At 34.7% G+C, this 17,275-nt stretch overlaps 1 protein-coding gene and 1 long non-coding RNA gene across 2 annotated transcripts; both read right to left on the bottom strand.

Annotated features, from left to right (window-relative positions):
- Positions 1-46: 46 nt before the first annotated feature.
- LOC127947051 (endophilin-A3-like) lies at positions 47-6,130 on the bottom strand. The gene is made up of 11 exons (XM_052543956.1): positions 5,964-6,130; positions 4,232-4,300; positions 4,058-4,130; positions 3,700-3,843; positions 3,470-3,603; positions 3,111-3,269; positions 2,854-2,957; positions 2,664-2,767; positions 2,523-2,555; positions 2,350-2,424; positions 47-822 (listed from the first exon to the last, which is right to left on the bottom strand). Exons 1-11 carry the CDS (start codon positions 6,006-6,008, stop codon positions 614-616), a joined length of 1,149 nt encoding a protein of 382 aa, XP_052399916.1. The 5' UTR covers positions 6,009-6,130; the 3' UTR covers positions 47-613.
- A 6,162-nt stretch (positions 6,131-12,292) lies between these two features.
- On the bottom strand, positions 12,293-16,547 carry LOC127947054 (uncharacterized). The gene is made up of 5 exons (XR_008151230.1): positions 16,478-16,547; positions 13,931-14,051; positions 13,765-13,831; positions 12,715-13,069; positions 12,293-12,556 (listed from the first exon to the last, which is right to left on the bottom strand). It is a non-coding gene; the product is annotated as an uncharacterized LOC127947054 (long non-coding RNA).
- Between the last annotated feature and the right edge of the window lie 728 nt (positions 16,548-17,275).

The following is a 17,275-nucleotide window of genomic DNA, read 5'->3' as shown; positions in this document are numbered from 1 at the left end:
TGCTGGGTTCAAAAACAGGAAACATTCGGAATTACAGCAACGCATCTTGTGTGGGGAAGGCAAGTCATTTATTTTGTGTGTCAAAGTTGAACACGTCTGTCAAGGAATATGCATTCAAATGTCTGTAGTGCTTTTAAATACAAGTACACGTAAGTTATTCTGCAATAAGACCAACAGTACTAGAATATTTAATGCAGTGCACAAGGAGAGACAAAGAAAAAATAAAATAATTTTGGATAAGTAATTAAATTTTTCGATTTAAGTGCTATTTAAAAAGAGTAAAACTAATCAGTCCATGACCACATTGTATTAAAATTATAATTTATATGAACATTCATAGTGCACTTACAGTATAACATAAATGATACTTGTGTTTTTTTATAGCAGCATATTTATTTAACATTTTAAGATTCATAAAAAATAATCAGATAAGGAATACAAGGCAGGGTACGTTACTTTGCATAGTGATAATATAGATAAATATAAAGCATGGGCTCAGAAGTGCTTCACATATTAATCGTTATCAAATAATCAATAATATTTAAAGAAAAGTTTTTTTAATCTAAAAAAACTGGCACAGTTCATGTTGTCCAGCTGCAGTGCCTTCCCGCTGTCATTGCGGCAGAGGTACAAGTACTTTGATGTAGTTCATGGGAAATAAGCCAGCCTCCCCTCTGATCATTCCCTCACACCAGTTTTCATCGATCTGGCTGGTCAGAATGATGATGTCGCCCTCCTTAAAGCCCAGCTCGCCCTGGTTTTCTGGCTGGAAACTGTAAAGTGCCTGACAGCAAGGCTGATCCAAAGGGAGCCCGCTATCATCTAGCACACAAGAAGAAAAATACATTTTATTTATGCAGCTTCTTTCCCAAGGTTAAAGGGTTAGTTCACCCAAAAATGAAGCCATAAATGACTCACCCTGAAGTCATCCTAGGTATTCGACTTTCTTCTTTGAGACGAATCCAGTTGGAGTTATTTAAAAAATTGTCTTTGATCTTTCAAGCTGTTTAATGCAACTCAGCGGGTGTTGGATTGCAATGAGAAGTTTAATAAAAAGCACATCCATAAAAAAAAAAAAGTCTCTCTCACGGCTCCAGGGGATGAATAAAGGCCATATTCAAAACTTAATAATCACTTGAATCTAGCTTGCGCTCACTGTTGTAAACGATGCAGTTCAGGGGGAATGACGTTATGAGGTCAGCTTTCCGCATGAGCCGCTCAGAAGTGACGGACGCAGAAATGCAGAGGAGAGATCAAAGCAAAACAATGGTCACTAATTATAAGTACAAAACAAGAATTTGTAAAGAAGAAGGTCTCAGAACTTCAATATAAGCCAAGAGGAAACTGGTTTTCCTTTGCTAAAGTAAGGAAACTTTGCTTCCTTTGCTCCTGTTAACAAACGTTGGTTTTCACAAGACTCATACATACGTTGCATGCACAACACCGACCTCATACGTCATTCTCCTGGAACTGCTTCCATTTTACACAGTTGAGTGCAAGCTAGATTAAAGTGATCATTACATTTTTAATATGGATATTTTTCTTAGAAAAACTCATCAATTCCCTACAGGAGGCCTTTGTGGAGCCAGGTAAGACACTTTTTTTTATTTTTATGGATTAGCTTTTTATAAAAATTATTTTGAATTGATACAAAGTGCAACATCCACTGAGTGGCATCAAACAGCTTGAAAGATCAAAGACAATTTTTTTAATAACAGACTGAATTTGTATGAAAGAAGAAAGTCATATACACCTAGGGTGACTTCAAGGTGAGTAATTTATGGCCTAATTTTCATTTTTGAGTGAACTAACCCTTTAAGGGTTAAAAATCGTGGAACAGACACATTCTAATGTTTAATAAAAATGAAAGCATTACTTGTTTCTATTATATTCAATTATATGAATATTTTATAAATTAAAGAACAATTAAGTCTAAGATCACACTGAAATATCGATATTTAAACTATTATTTAAAATTAATTGGAAAAAAAAAGATTCTGTGACTATTTCTAGCTCACTAATCACATACACAAATTTGTGACACTTTTGTGGCTCATTTGTGACAAATGTATGTTCACTTCTGAGTGTTTAACATTTTGAGCAGTCATTTCTACATTCTTTAGTATCATACTCTTTAGTATCAATATTTCTTATTTTCATCAATGTTGAAAACCATTTAATATTCAAATTACCTAATTAATATTTTGTAGAAACCATTATATATTTTTCAGGATTCCTTGATGAAAAGAAAGTTCAAAAGAACAGCGTTCCATTCAAACAGAAATCTTTATTGTCACTTTTGACTAATTTAAAGAATCCCTGCTGAATTAAAAAACAACAACAACTCACTGTCACTGGACGGCCTGTCTGTTGTTTGAGCTTTAATGGTGACTTTGTCAGGAGGGTGAACCACAACCGTTGCATCTGGTAAAGAAAGACATTAAAAGCAAAGCAAGCTGGGGTACTTCCAGCTACCTGATACAAAACCTGAGAGTTTGTGTATCACATTTAAAATTACTTACATTTTTCACTCAAAGCTTCGGTAATCTCAGTATCTGTGGTACATAATACAGCATTTCAGCTGGCAGAGCATTCAGAAAATCTTTGTGAACAGTTTCTGTTTAATGTAATCAAACATCTTAATATCACACCTGATGACTGACCTGATGAGCATGTGGAAAATCCATAAGTATCCGTGTAGCACACTGTGCTCGCAACTGATTTAGATGCAAATTCCCTTTTGGGTTGATTGCTTGCGTCTGCTATCCTTTATACAGTGAAAAATAAGCAGGCAAATTAAATGAAACCAAGGTAAGTATAGGAAATAAGTACAGCTGAAATCATGATTCTAACCTGCTCTGCAAACTACTCCTGAGATGTTCTAGAATCTGGTGTGACTGGCGGTGGTAGTCCATTACTGCTTCTAAGAGACCGGAGAGGTGTTGCAGACGTTGTACCTAAGAAAAAAAACAGTCAAACAAATTATGAATTAAAAAAGGGTAAACAAATAAGCAAAAACAAATAATACAATTATATATATATATATATATATATATATATACACACACACACACACACACACACACACACACACACACACACTAACTTACGTCTCTCTCTAGGAGATTAAACATGCTTCTCTCAGCCAGTTCTTTGGATTCTTCAAACTTTTCAAATGCTTTCTTAATTTCGGAGTCTGCAATCTTTCCTTTACGCCTTTTTTTGTAATCAAAATCTAGACGCCGACCTTCAAGTTTTTTCAGATGATACTGATAACCAGAAAAAGAAGAAAAGCTGTGTTTATGTACATTCCATTTCCACTTTAAATGCTCAGAATACATTAAAAATCATACAAATCACGACATTACATCTTCCAATGCATCTACAAAATGACAGGTAATCTGATCATTAGTAAATCTGATTTTATCATCAAAATTATATAGTGCTCATTTACAACATACAGACTGACCGCGATTTCCTTCAGCTCTTTGTGCTGCAGGGACAGCAGAGGATCAATGAAGGTTCGTTTCACTCGGACATCCATGCAGTCTTTTGCCTGGGCTACTTGTTTCAAAGACTCTCCCATTTCAAGCAGAGCAAAACCTACAATTGTAGCAAAACTCAGAACTTGTATTTTGGCATTTTTTTAAAGCAGTAAAAATTTTAATATTCATTGCGTTTAATTCATCTCAACCATACCAAAACCAGACTCTGCTCCAAGCTCATTGCCATAGCGCAGCATGCAGTCTCCAAGAATGCCCTCTGTCTGAGGATAGCCCACAGCCTTCACCTGCCCACGAATTTTGGACACTGTATTGAGCATGCTGAGTTTTGCTCTGTATGCTTGAAGAACAAAAATGCAAAAGAGAATCACTTAAATATAACAACAGCTGCAAAATCACATTAACTAAACATTCAAAAAACATAAATGTATTTCAATAAATGTTATAATAAATATTATAATATATAATAATATATCATACATAAAATTATAATGTATTGTATAATGCACTTTTATAATAAATATTATAATAAATTGTATTAAATGAATAAAAACCTGGGTTTGGCTGAAGATATCCTATAGTTTTTGGAACAAGGTCGAGAATCAGTTTGTGGGTAATATCAGTTTTCTACAATAAAACAATCAATAAAATAGAAAAACAAAAAGAGACATTTTGATGCACTGAGATCTTGAATTTTTTCTTTATTTTGCAAAGATTGATGTTTATACCCTTTCCATGTTGAGGAATTCCTCATCCAGTTTTGTTCCTTCAACTCCATTGATCTTTTCCTTTAGCAACTGTAAATATAATCAAAAAGGTAAAATAATAATAATAATAATAATAATAATAATAATTCAGTTATTGCTGAGTGGGCTTGACAAAAAATAAGTTTATGCAATAAGTTAAGAAAGTTGATCTGATTCAGTAGACAGTTATGAAAAGAATCAGATGAACGTTTGACTAATCGGACAAATTTATATTCTCCATAACATATAAAATATTAATGGCAATACAGAGAGTGATCATGATAACCTTATTAATAGTTAATAAAACAATGATATGATAATGAGCGGCTGATCTGATTGCAGCACAATCCACTATCTACAACATTTCCAAACAAAACCCGGAAATCCACAAGCCTCGCCTTTTTTAACACATTGTGATGACTGAGCATCTGTTTCCTGTGGTTCATAAGCCAAGCTGTTTATGAAGGTCAATCGTTTGGCCAATGCGTCCAAAACACTAAGAGGATTCAGACCGCCAGGAATTAATCGAAAAAATGTGGCCTTGAAAACTTTTTAATAAAAAAACTTTAGTGGCTTGGAGACCTAGAAACTATCCTTAATACTGTAAACAAAACCTCCAGGAGTCAATGATCAGTATTTATTATAAATTCCAGGAGATTTTATTATCCACAATAAACTTGCATAATAACAATAGCAGATAGTAAGTGGACTTTGGATCCAAGAAACCGACAACACCCATGTGCATTTGTCCCACTAGTTTTCATTTCGGCACATTCAGCCTCAAAACCTCTGCAGTAACTCAACACTTCCTCAGAAACACAAGGTGAGAAGGACATGTTTGATTACATAATTTGGAGGCTAATCACATTTCTGGTGTGGAACTAAAGCACTTAAACCTTTCTTTTTTAAAACAGGAACGAAACATTTATACATAATCCAACGCAATGTATGTTTTAGCTTGGTAATATATCATTAATTGGGACATAATATCAGGTCACCCCAGCCTGGCAGCAGTAGCTCTGTGCGAAGTGCGATTAATGCCCGCGAATCGATTCTTTTGAACAAATCGTTTCAAAGATTCAGTTCAAAGAAACCGATTCGTGAATCCTTTACGTCTTGAGGTTATTGCGTCACTGCAAGGTTCATGCCACGGTCACTGATATGATAAGTAGGCCTATATATTAGGTCATTGGTCACTCTACATATCGCTAGCATTTTAACGATATAACTTTAAGGGTGTTGCAATTTAAAATATGTCCCAGTTCACTTCAACGTAAATATATTTACTTTACACACTAGGGTACAAAACTTAATTTACATCTCTGATAAAATGATTTGCACGTTTTAATAAAGTGTAAATTTTATGCTATAGTTCTCTTCTCGATATGGTTCTTCTCGCGTTCAATTAATCGATAAATTGTTTATTAGAGGACCACAATGACCGATTCAGTCCGACTCGTTCTGGTTTGTTTCAACTGATTCATTGAAATGATCCGATTCAAAAGAACAGTTCATCATCACGAATCCCCCACATTGTCATTACAACATCCACCCAGCCAACAAACGCGGTGTCACAAAAGTATTACAACTCTTTAACAGCGCGATTTAAAGCGCAGTTACGTGCATATAGCATTAGTACGCTATCGTTCTAAAGAAATGACTCGATCACTGAAATGAATCTTGTTTGCATCGTCGCACAAAAGCTTCGAATTACCTGACTTGCTTTGTGAAATTGTTTCTTCAATCCGGCCACTGACATTCTAATCCGCGTTCGTCCCCAAATGTTTCACATGAACAAACATGTCGGGGTGGTTATCTCTGCCCGTGAGTCCACATTGCTCTCCTCCCTCTTCCGTCCGTCGCAATATTTTGCACCTTGGGACATTGCCCAGATTTGATTGGTGGGGCTGTGCTGAGATTCTGCAGCTATGACGGTCCTAGAGGTCACTCATCGGCTACAGGCTTGTATCTACTGCAAGAATTCCAGGCCTTAGCCCACATAAAGTATTATATTATTAAAGTTTCCATAAATAACCAGCATATCTGCATATGGAAAGACCAGGGCTGGTTGTCACACTTTTTACTCCAGTTTTTTTTTTCCTCAGGATGTTTTTGAAAGTCAGTTTTTGTATAGCATATATCTCAGCTTCTGTACATTATACCGTTTATTGAATACCAATTGACAAATTATGGAGCATGTTGTCACAGGTAAATTGTCACAATTGAACATGGCACTAAACAGCACGTAATGGCATTTTCAGCTACATGTAATCTATGAAAAAGTATTAATGTAAATGATAATACACAGAAACAGTCCAAAAACATTGCAATTTTTAAAAGTGGAATAAATGTGTCATACACTACAAGTCAAAAGTCATTAAGATTAAAAAAAAAAAAAAATTCAAATAAGTCTCTTATGTTAATCAGGTTTGCATTTATGTACAGCCGAAACAGTAATACTGTGACACATATAGTTTGCAATAAATCTTTTCTATTTAAATATATTTTTTAAATTATTCCTGTGATGGTAAAGCTGAATTGTCAGCAGCCGTCAGCAAGGATGCATTAAATTGTTTAAACGTGACAGTAGAGATGTTTATAATGTTACAAAAGATTTCTATTTCTGATAAATTCTGTTCTTTTAAAGTTTCTATTAATCAAATAATCCTGAAAAACACACATATCCTCAAAGCAGCACAACTGTTTTCAACATGGATAAAACGTGGGACAACGTGCCCCGCTCTTTATGAAAATACCCTTGTCATGAAAACATGATTCATTTGCATTCAGCTGTTTACCCAGCTACTTCAACAAAAATAAAATGAAATTGGATTTGAGCAAATTCATTCCTATACTGTTTGAATGTTGAATCAGTAAACACATGCTGTTGAAGCATTTCTTGAGAAAACAAGATTTCAGTCTCTTTCAGTAATTCTCAGTAAGCAGGGAGTGGTCGTCTGGGACTGTTGCCAGCAGAATTCAACTAATGTTTTCCATCCAAGTCTCTGCTGCTCTTTATAACCTCCTCTTCATTCTCAATATAATCCGTGTCTATGTGTATGCTGAATGTAAATATCAAATTTAAATTAATGCACCCAATGAGTTATTAGTATTAAATCATAAACTCTCTTAATAATCTGTGTATTTCTTCTGGATGGCAGGGTCTTGATCGCATCTCATGGCATCCTGTAAGTCCATGTTTCCCCACCTATGAACATCAATATGATACATCAGTCCTGTTGGCTGGTTTATAATGCCACATGTGTAGTATGTCATATCATACATGACTTTGACAAAGCTACCTGTCCTTGAGTGTGCAGTCTGCCCCTGCGTTCTCCACCAGGAACTTGATGACATCCAGATGGCCCTCTGACGCTGTGACCTGCAGCGCTGACCGTCCATCATAATCCACAGCATTCACATCTGAACTTCACCTATACAAGAGGAATTAACTCTGTTAACACTGTTTTCAGTATAATTCACCATGAGGAATTAGAGATCATTTATAGAAAGATGCAAAAGAAACTTAATTCATATGCCATAGTGACATCAAAATCAATTATATTTTGAATAAAGAAAATTATTAATAATTGTAATTTCTGTAATGTTTATTTAAATTATTTGTAAATTTGAATTCAAATGACAAAGGCAGAGCAAGAAATGTTAACATAATATCTCAATACTTTACAATTTGGATATATTTCAATATATTATTTAAAACAAATGATAACTCTCTTTATATTCTTAAATTATTGAAATGTATAATATTGTAAAAGTAGTAAAAAATAATATATATAATATAATATAATATAATATAATATAATATAATATAATATAATATAATATAATAAATACTTAATATAATACTTGTGGCTGAGCTCTATATGATAATATAGACATCCTACCTGCGCAGAGATACTATGTCCCCTCTGTAAGCAGCCAGAAGTATATTCATAATTTGTAATTCTAGAGAGAAATATTTCTTTATCTCCATATCCTGACAGCATCAATAATTTTACATGTATTTTATACGTATTTAATATATATACAGTGGGTATAAAAAAGAGTCACACCCACCCCCCTTAAAATAATCACTTATTGTTGATTAACTGGGCCATTCAAGGACATTCACCATCTTCTCCTTTAACCACTGTGTGCTCAGTTTTACTATGTGCTTTTGATCATTGTCATGTTGAAAGGTAAATATTCTTTCCATTGACCACTTTCTAGCAGAGGACAGCAGATTTTCCTCAATAATTATTTACAATTTTCCTTCGATCCTGAGTGCTCCAGTCTCTGCTGCAGAGTAACACCTCATAACAGGATTTTACCCCCTCCATGCTTTACTGGAGGAATGCTGATATTTGGATGGTGAGCTGGAACATATTTATTGTTTGGTGTTGAGGCCAAGTCATTCAGTTATATTCTCATCTGCCTCAGAATCTTCAAGGTTTGTTTTAGCAAAGCTCAGCTTTGACTGCATGTGACCTTTTTTGAGGAGTGTCTTTTTTTCTTGCAACCCTCCCATTCAAGCCACATGTGTGGAGAATTTGTGATATTGTCACACACACACTATGACCACTCTTTGTCATAAATTTGTTCAGCTGCTTCAGAGTCGATGTGGGGCTCTAGTTCACCTCTCTGATCAGTTTCCTCCGGCTCCTTCATCAGTTTGGAGTGACATCCTGGTTCAGGGAGGATCTGTATTGTACCAAATACCTTCCACTTTTTAATAATAGACTTGAATTTTTTTTTTATCAATCTCCTGACTTGTGTCTGGCCACAACTTTATCCCAGGGATCATTTGATGGGTGTCCATAGTTGATTGTTTGCTTGAGTTACACTACCAAAATCTGAAATGCTCCAGGAATGCTCTTTTCATGGGGGGTGATCCTTTGTCCAACTCAGTGATTCTGGTTTAAATTTTTTATATCTTTCTGTTCTTACTGTTATATCTTTCACTTGGATGTTATAAGTTATAATGTTCTAAGAGTAAATACATCTTGATAAACCAAAAACTGTTTCTGCTTTCATCTCAGGCAGCAAAGCAACAAAATGTGATTATTGTAAAGGGGGTGGTTATTTATACATACATACATACATATATATATATATATATATATATATATATATATATATATATATATATATATATATATATATATATATATATATATATATATATATAAACATTAACCAGTTCCTTTGACAAAACAGACATTTATTATGAGCCTTTTTTTAAACTGGATAGTAGGCTTAAGGTTTGTCAGATTGCTAGCCAGAGGGAGGTGGTCCCTGGGGTAGGGGCATTCTTATACTAAAGAGCATATAATTGGATATAAATGTGTAATACAGGATGAGTAAACAAACGTTTTGGTCCAACCTTGCAAATTTTAAATGCATGTCTTCTAAAAGCTCATTTTAATCTGAGTTAAGGAGTGCAATAGCATTTACATAAATATAGAAGATAAGGAACATGGTCTAAAATCCACAGAATTTAATACATTTTGATTTGATATTGGAGTTTACTGATCCATTTCCTCACCTCACAGAAATGGACACCCCTCCATGAATTTCCATTGCAGTCCAGTCCAGGAGACCGACACATGAGTCTCAGAACCCCAGGAACCACGCAGGATCAGTACGACACCAGACAGACTGGACTTCCCAGGCACAGATGTCTGCATTGCAATTACATTATCCATCATAAATTATTAGGCTTTCAATCCTAAGTAGTTTACCATTATGAAATATGCACAGAGAAAATATTCAGCATTCTGGATTGTGTCCATTAGAGGGCAGTAGGGGAATATCCAATTATTTTTTTTAGACATTGTTTAATTCATGGAAACATTCACTGCTATTCATCACCGACGATTGATTGTTACCTTTATTGTTAATTAACAAGGTAGAGGCAATTTTAAGTAGTTACATGTAAGTGGGAGAAAATTTAATTGAGTAAAAAAATCCTGTTAGAAATGTGAGAGTGAATTTAAACTAGAGATTGAGGAAATTAACCACAACTGATGTTAAATCTGCAATATATCACACAAATATGACTCATCATTTTCCAACTTAGTCACAAACTCACCTTGAAATGAAACATTCTGGAATAATCATTCATTCCAGCCCCCTGCATCATGGGAAAGCATGCTGCGGATGGGGTGGGGTGACATCACTTGGTCACCTGACAAGGGGCACAGTCATCCATTACCTAGGGTTTCAGCCAATCCCACGCCAGACTCGCAGGTGACTTCTATAGATAAACACTGAGACATATGCAAAATGAAAATTCAACCATGCATTCATTCTTATCAAGAATATAATACATAAAACTGAATACCTGTAACATTAAATCCAGTGTAGAATTGATCCCCACACCTTCTGGAAAGCACTGGAATGGTTTAGTTATGCAAAACAGATGAGATTAAAAGACCCTGTGTGATGTAGAACCAAAATTGATCTTTCGGGGAATTATCCTAGACTTACTTTCTTCTCTTGTAAGTAAAATGAAAGAGCGTGGAGATGGATGATGTCTTTTAACAGGTTTTGATAACTGCAACAGCAGTGATGACGGTTACAATTAACACTAACAAATAAACACTGAAGAACAGAAAAAAAAATCAATATCTCATAAAAATCACATGGCCTGCAGGTTTTTCTTTTGTTACATAGTTTTTTTTTTTACTTTTTGGTTTTTTTCCTACACACCTATCTATTATCTGTAGGTGTGTGATGATTATTGTTAGTTTGATCATAAAAATCATATATAAAAATACCTGGTGCAGTTTAGGTTTGCATGCTCTTTGTCTTCTGATGATAATCAAAACCTGTGAGAAAGTGGTTTGCTTTAAGATTGCTTTTGTGCTTTATTTATCATCAAATGTAGCTGGTTAATGTAAAATTTAAGCTTACAGACTCATACTTTTCTTATTTGTCAGTGATTGGTCTGGTTGGCAGCTGTTTTATGACGAAAACAGTCAATAAAAGCACATTTTTGTTCATTTTTAAACAAGCAACACTGTTACCTGTAATAAAGAAGTGCAGATAATGGCTCCTGACTCAACCAGCGGACTATGAGACACACCTGCAAGCACGTTTGCTGTATTTAAGCACTGCTAAGCCAAAAAATCTTTGAACTGAACATCAAACTCTTGAGTCCAGAACTGAACATAAATCAAAGAAGTGGAATATTTGGAATGAACTGACTGAACATACCTTGCTTGGTCGGGGTAAATGGAGACTCGTATTTGGGATATTCCTCCATCCCTACAAATTTGTGCACATAGTCAGAACCTTGCTGGTCCACTGCGAGACCATATATGAAATCTCCCCAGAATGCAAGGTTCAGCCAAGTCTCCTAAGGAAAGTCGCAATTAGCAGTAGCAATTGTAGATCCTTTTATTTTCTGTAGATATTTATATAACATAATATAATATAATGAATTATAGCTGAAATTTTAACTTCTTAATTGTAGCTTTGGTTACGATAAATTCAACAAATTTAAGTTCCTACGTTTATAAAATATGAAAAACATGTTTTCAAAATAAAAATTATATTTTATAATGATTATATACTGTATATTTCACATATCCCAAAAGTTTGGAGTTGTAAGATTTTTTTAAAGGAAGACTCTTACACACACAAAGTTAAAGCCGGTTAAGGACGATAACTATAAAGATAACGATAAAAGATACAGTTCTAAAAATCATTCTCAATATTAAAGATAACAGAGTCCACAATACAATAATATAATATATAAAATAACAATAAAGTAACGATACTGTTTGAATCATTTTCAGAACTATTTTTTCCAGGGGCAAGTGAGCTTAGAATAAACAGACGATATCATTCGCTGATGTTGACGTTAATATCGTTATTTTTATAGTTATCATTCTTGGTGTGAACGGGCTTTACTTACAGTTATTTGATTCAAACAGTAAAAAATTCAATATTGTGAAATATTATTACAATAAAAAACTATTTAATACATTTTAAAATGTTATTTATTAATGTGATGGCAAAGCTGACTGATCTCTCTGGTTCTTTAGATTCTATTTTATTATTCTATTTTATTATTATTATTATTATTTTATATATATTGTCTTGTTTTCACAAAAATTTGTTTGAGATTAAACAATAATTGGCAGATGCCCCACAGTGCCACTGCGGACCCCCTAAGGATGAAGAGACCCCCTGCTGAAGATCAAATCAATCGAATTGAACTGTTGTGTGGCACCTCTGTCAATCCTCGGTACAAACTGAAATGCCCCATTTCTTGCCACCCTCTCTCACGTCTTCTTTCTCCTGTTCAGAAATGCAAAGCAAATGAGTCACGTTGTGATATTTTTCAAGAAAGAATCAATTAGAAAATAACCTGTGCTACTTTAAGGCTTCTTCGCACGTCTTTTTCAATAGACTGTTATATAAAAAGAACAACAACAGCGGAAACAGATTTGACGCACCTTCACAGAGGAGAGTTGTTTGCATTTAATAAACAGCTTTTGTGTTTCCTCTGTGAAAGTAGAGAAATCTGGAATGACAAATCTTCCCTGCAAATGCCTTCAGGATGAAAGACACAAAGCCAGTCACGCACCTGCAAGATGTTCACAAATGAAGCATATTAGCAGCATTAAAGATTGGGGTGTTTAATATTTATATTTAAGATGCTTTAAATTTGACTACTGGTGTCAAGATTCAGTCTGGCCTGTGAAAAGTGTTCCTGTCAACAGTTCCATCTGCTTCCTGTAATTTCCGCATCAGGCCGTTGCAGTCCTTAATCCGGGGGTCTGTTCGGATGATTCCTGAGCTCCACAGGACCTGCCGAAATACAGACAGATATGACATCCTGCACTATTGAATATTAGCTCATATCAAAGCAATAGTTCACCCAAAAGGGGAAAATTGCTGAAAATGTACTCACTATTAGGCCATCCAAGATGTTAATGGTTATGTTTCTTCAGATTTTGAGAAATGTGGAGCAGATTTGGAACAGATTTGGAGAAATTTAGCATTGCATCACTTGCTCATCAATGGATTCTCTGTAGAGAATGGGTGCCGTCAGAAGCAGTTCAAACAGGAGATAAAAACATCACAATAAACCACACTCTAGTGCATAAATTAAAGTCTTGTGATGTTAAAAGCTGTGTGTTTGTAAAAAAATAAATCCATCAATCGACTAAAATAAGAGTCCTCTATTTATAACATTGCTTCTCCATTGAAAACAGTTCTAAACAAATATGTTATTGGATTTTTGAGAGATGCCTCTTAGACGGACATGCAGCTTTTCACTTCACAAGTCATTAGCTGATGGGCTGAAGTTGTGTGAATAACTTGTGGAATACTGTGAAGTTTTTATCAGTTGTTTGGACTCTCATTCTGATGGCACCCATTTGAGGATCCACTGGTGAGCAAGTGATGGAATGCCAAATGTCTCCAAAACAATTTCTGATGAAGAAACAAACTCTATATAAATCTTTGGGTGAACTCTTCCATTAAAGATGCTTTTTATGTACCTCAAAAAACTGATTGCAGTTGACTCTTCCCCCAGAGGCAAAACTATCAAAGAGCACATCAGCAGCCCTTTTGAAAAACAATGTTTTGTGTATGTCAGCATACATGTGGCTAGTAGCTCATGAAGCAGGTTAAGCAAATGCTGCCTTGTGCATTTGAGACTCACACCTTTTTCTTAAAATGACCTTCTCTGGTCGACCCAAGTGTTGCCATGCTTGGCTGGCTTTAGGTTTGGTCTGCTCTGGTACTGTCCGTATTGTGCCTCCATGGCTTTTAAAAGATGGCATGCCTAGGGAAAAGAATGGGAATTTTATTAGAACAGAAAAATGAAAACTAGACTAGCATTTCCTGAAGAAAAAATAACTTTCCAGGCAACTAAATATTATATATACACTACCGTTCAAAAGTGTGGGGTTGGTTTTTGAAAGAAGTCTCCTATTCTCACCAAGGCTACATTTATGTGATCATTAAAATGATAATACTGTGAAATGTCAAATGTATGATCCTTCAGAAATCATTGTAATTACGCTGTAATTATTTCTAATTATGTTCAATGCTGAAAACAGGTGTGCTGTTTAATATTTTTGTGGAAACCATGATAAATCTTTGATAAATGTAAAGTTGAAAATAACAGCATTTATTTAATATAGAATCTTTTAGAACATTATTTATTTAATGCCACTTTTGATCTATTTAATGGATTCTTGTTGAATGGAAGTAATAATTTTCATTAAAAGATTTTGCTGATCTCAAAACATTAAAATGGTAGTTTACATAAAATATTATAATAAATACTTAGATATTATTATATATTATTATAAATATTCAATTATATTTTATATCTCTAACTAAGTATTTTATTATTATAATATTTAATTAATTAATTAAGCTTTGGTAATATACGTAATATATAATTTAAAAGGACATCGACATATTTTCATAATTAAGACTTACTGCATGTGAGCCAGCTACACACACAAAATCAGCACATAGCCTAGACACTGTGCAGTGTAAGGTAGCAAATAAAAGTGACCCTATTATGCCATTTCCAATATTGCCTTTCATGCAGTGTGTAATGAAGCTGTATGTGAATGTAAATGATCTGCAAAGTTGTAAAGCTGAAAGTAGCCTACACGATAAAAAAAATTATTGTCTCCCAAAATAAAGAATGAACTCTGAACAGCTGAAAAGAGTCGTTGGTAGGATTGACTCTCTTTTGCAGCTAGCCTTTAGTGGCCAGTTTATGAATTACAGTTTAAGTCACTTCTGTGTGGGCTTCACAAGAGAGCGGCAGGTTGCCGCTTGGTTCAGACATGCACTGTATGCCTTAGACCAATCACAACAGATAACGCTATCTGACCAATCAGAGCAGAGCAGGCTCACTGAAAGGAGGGGTTTAGAGAGACTGAATCTTTGCACTGCTTTGAATGAATCGCTTGAGAATTGCTGGAAAATTAGGTTATATTAAATGCATATTTTGAGAAAACTAAAGTGTTTTTTGACCTTGCATGCATGTAATCCTATTGTAAAAAGACACAAAACAATATTAGGAACCGTAAAAATTGCATAATAGGTGCAGTGCATATGCAAGTCAGACGAGATCAATCACAATTTACTATGCTAACAGAAGTATAAAAGTAGACAAATTCAGCGTGCAAATATCATAAATACTTTTATACTTCTATTAGCATAGTACATTTTGATTGATCTTCTCTGGCTTGCATACATTTAACCATGCACCATTACTGTTACATGCCACTTAGTACTCCAAAGTCAATTAAAAAGTCGCACTTTATTTTACAGTACGTGTACTTACATGTACTTATAGTGTACTTGAGTGAATTTATCTAAGAAAGTTCTGGTAATACAAGGTTTAGGGTTAGGTTCAGGGTTAGTACCTAGTTATTACATAGTAATTGTAATTACTATAATAAGTATATAGTATGTACATGAGGAACAGGACTGTAAAATAAAGTGCTACCAAAAAGTCAATGACAAATTTAGAACTAGCTTTTACGTGGACCTTATGATGCATGCTATGCCTGAATTAGCTTATCTAGTGTTTTGCACTTTTGAATCCTGATGAAATACAACATAATGCTTGTGCCAGACACACCTTTGAATTCTAATTAACTGCAGTTGTTTAATGCTGCGGGCGAGCATATTGAGACATATTACTCTTTCATGTCAGCATGCTAGATAATAAATGTTAGCCTCCAGCAGTAACAATGTCTGCAGTGCTGAGATTTTATGACAGGTGAAGTATACATGCTTATTGTCTTTGTACAGATATGCTAGACTAAGTTAAGCAGCAGAGACAATGTGTCTATAATGTACAATGTCTTTAATGTATTCAGTAAAAAAAACAGCGGAACAATGGGGCAATGGAAGTGAACGGAGCTGAATTGTTATCAATAAAATATAAGGAAGACTATAGCCAGACACACTTTTTTTTTTTTTTGTGGTAAACAGTCTACCATTTGAGCTTAACTTGTACTGAACCTGGAATAATCCTTTAAGTCAAAACATCTATTTTGCAAATGTCAGCTGAATGGCTAAGTCTCATTGTAGACAGTAGTAAAACAGCACATTAGCACAGGTGTATAGAGATGTCCCTCACCTCAGTCGTTTTAATAATGCTGGTTATAGTTTTACGCCTCCAGGTCTGTTTTATAGTTTATGTGTGGGTGTGGTTATGCAGGACTCAGCATGTACCTTAGATGCAGTAAACTTCGTAGGGTCTGCGTTCCTGCCGGTGAGGGCATCTGTCACCTCTCCATTCTCTGAATGAGTGGGAGGTAAAGAATAAAAACCCAGGATGAGAAAAATCCTCCTTTGCTGAATCTTAAGAGAGGTTTAAAGATTAAGATTAGTGCTTATTTGTGAGTGCAAGATTTAAAAAGGATTTTCGAAGTTGAAAACCACTAAGCATTGCATCAGCAAAGAATGTATATGAGGATATTTTAAAATCTAGGACACCAAGTTTCTTGTGTGTTTAAGGCATTGTTTGTGTTGTGTTGTCCTCTTAGTCCAAACAATTACATTTTCTGAAAACTAAAACATTTGAAACCATGGTGCTGTGGATAGGGGACGGATGTAATCGGTCTATTTTTCTCTTAATCTTCCACCCAAAAGAACAATAGATCATAAAGGAATACCGTAGTTGAAAAAAGAAGTTCATGTAATTACAAACCTATATGACTTTTCTTCTTATTTTGCGTTCCACCGAAGAAGAAAAAATGTTTGGAACTGAATTATTTTTATTTTTGGTTGAGCATCCTCATCTCAGGATGTTGATTTGTGCCCAGATGGTGGTACACGTCAGACGAAGTTATGCAGACGGTACTTCCACCCCTTAGGGTGAAACTTGAAAGTAACTTATTTTTCATTGAAAGGAAACCCACATAACATTAATATGGTTTACAAAACAATGTGAATATGGTTTGTAACAGTCTATGCAGTTTTGCTCCTTGCCACAAGTCTTTGGGTTGCTCACTTTGGTGCATTAAAAGG

The sequence above is a fragment of the Carassius gibelio genome, chromosome A25, assembly GCF_023724105.1.
Source record: "Carassius gibelio isolate Cgi1373 ecotype wild population from Czech Republic chromosome A25, carGib1.2-hapl.c, whole genome shotgun sequence".
Taxonomy (NCBI): domain Eukaryota; kingdom Metazoa; phylum Chordata; class Actinopteri; order Cypriniformes; family Cyprinidae; genus Carassius; species Carassius gibelio.
The sequence above is the reverse complement of the archived record's forward strand: the minus strand, read 5'-3'. Positions and strand labels throughout refer to the sequence as shown.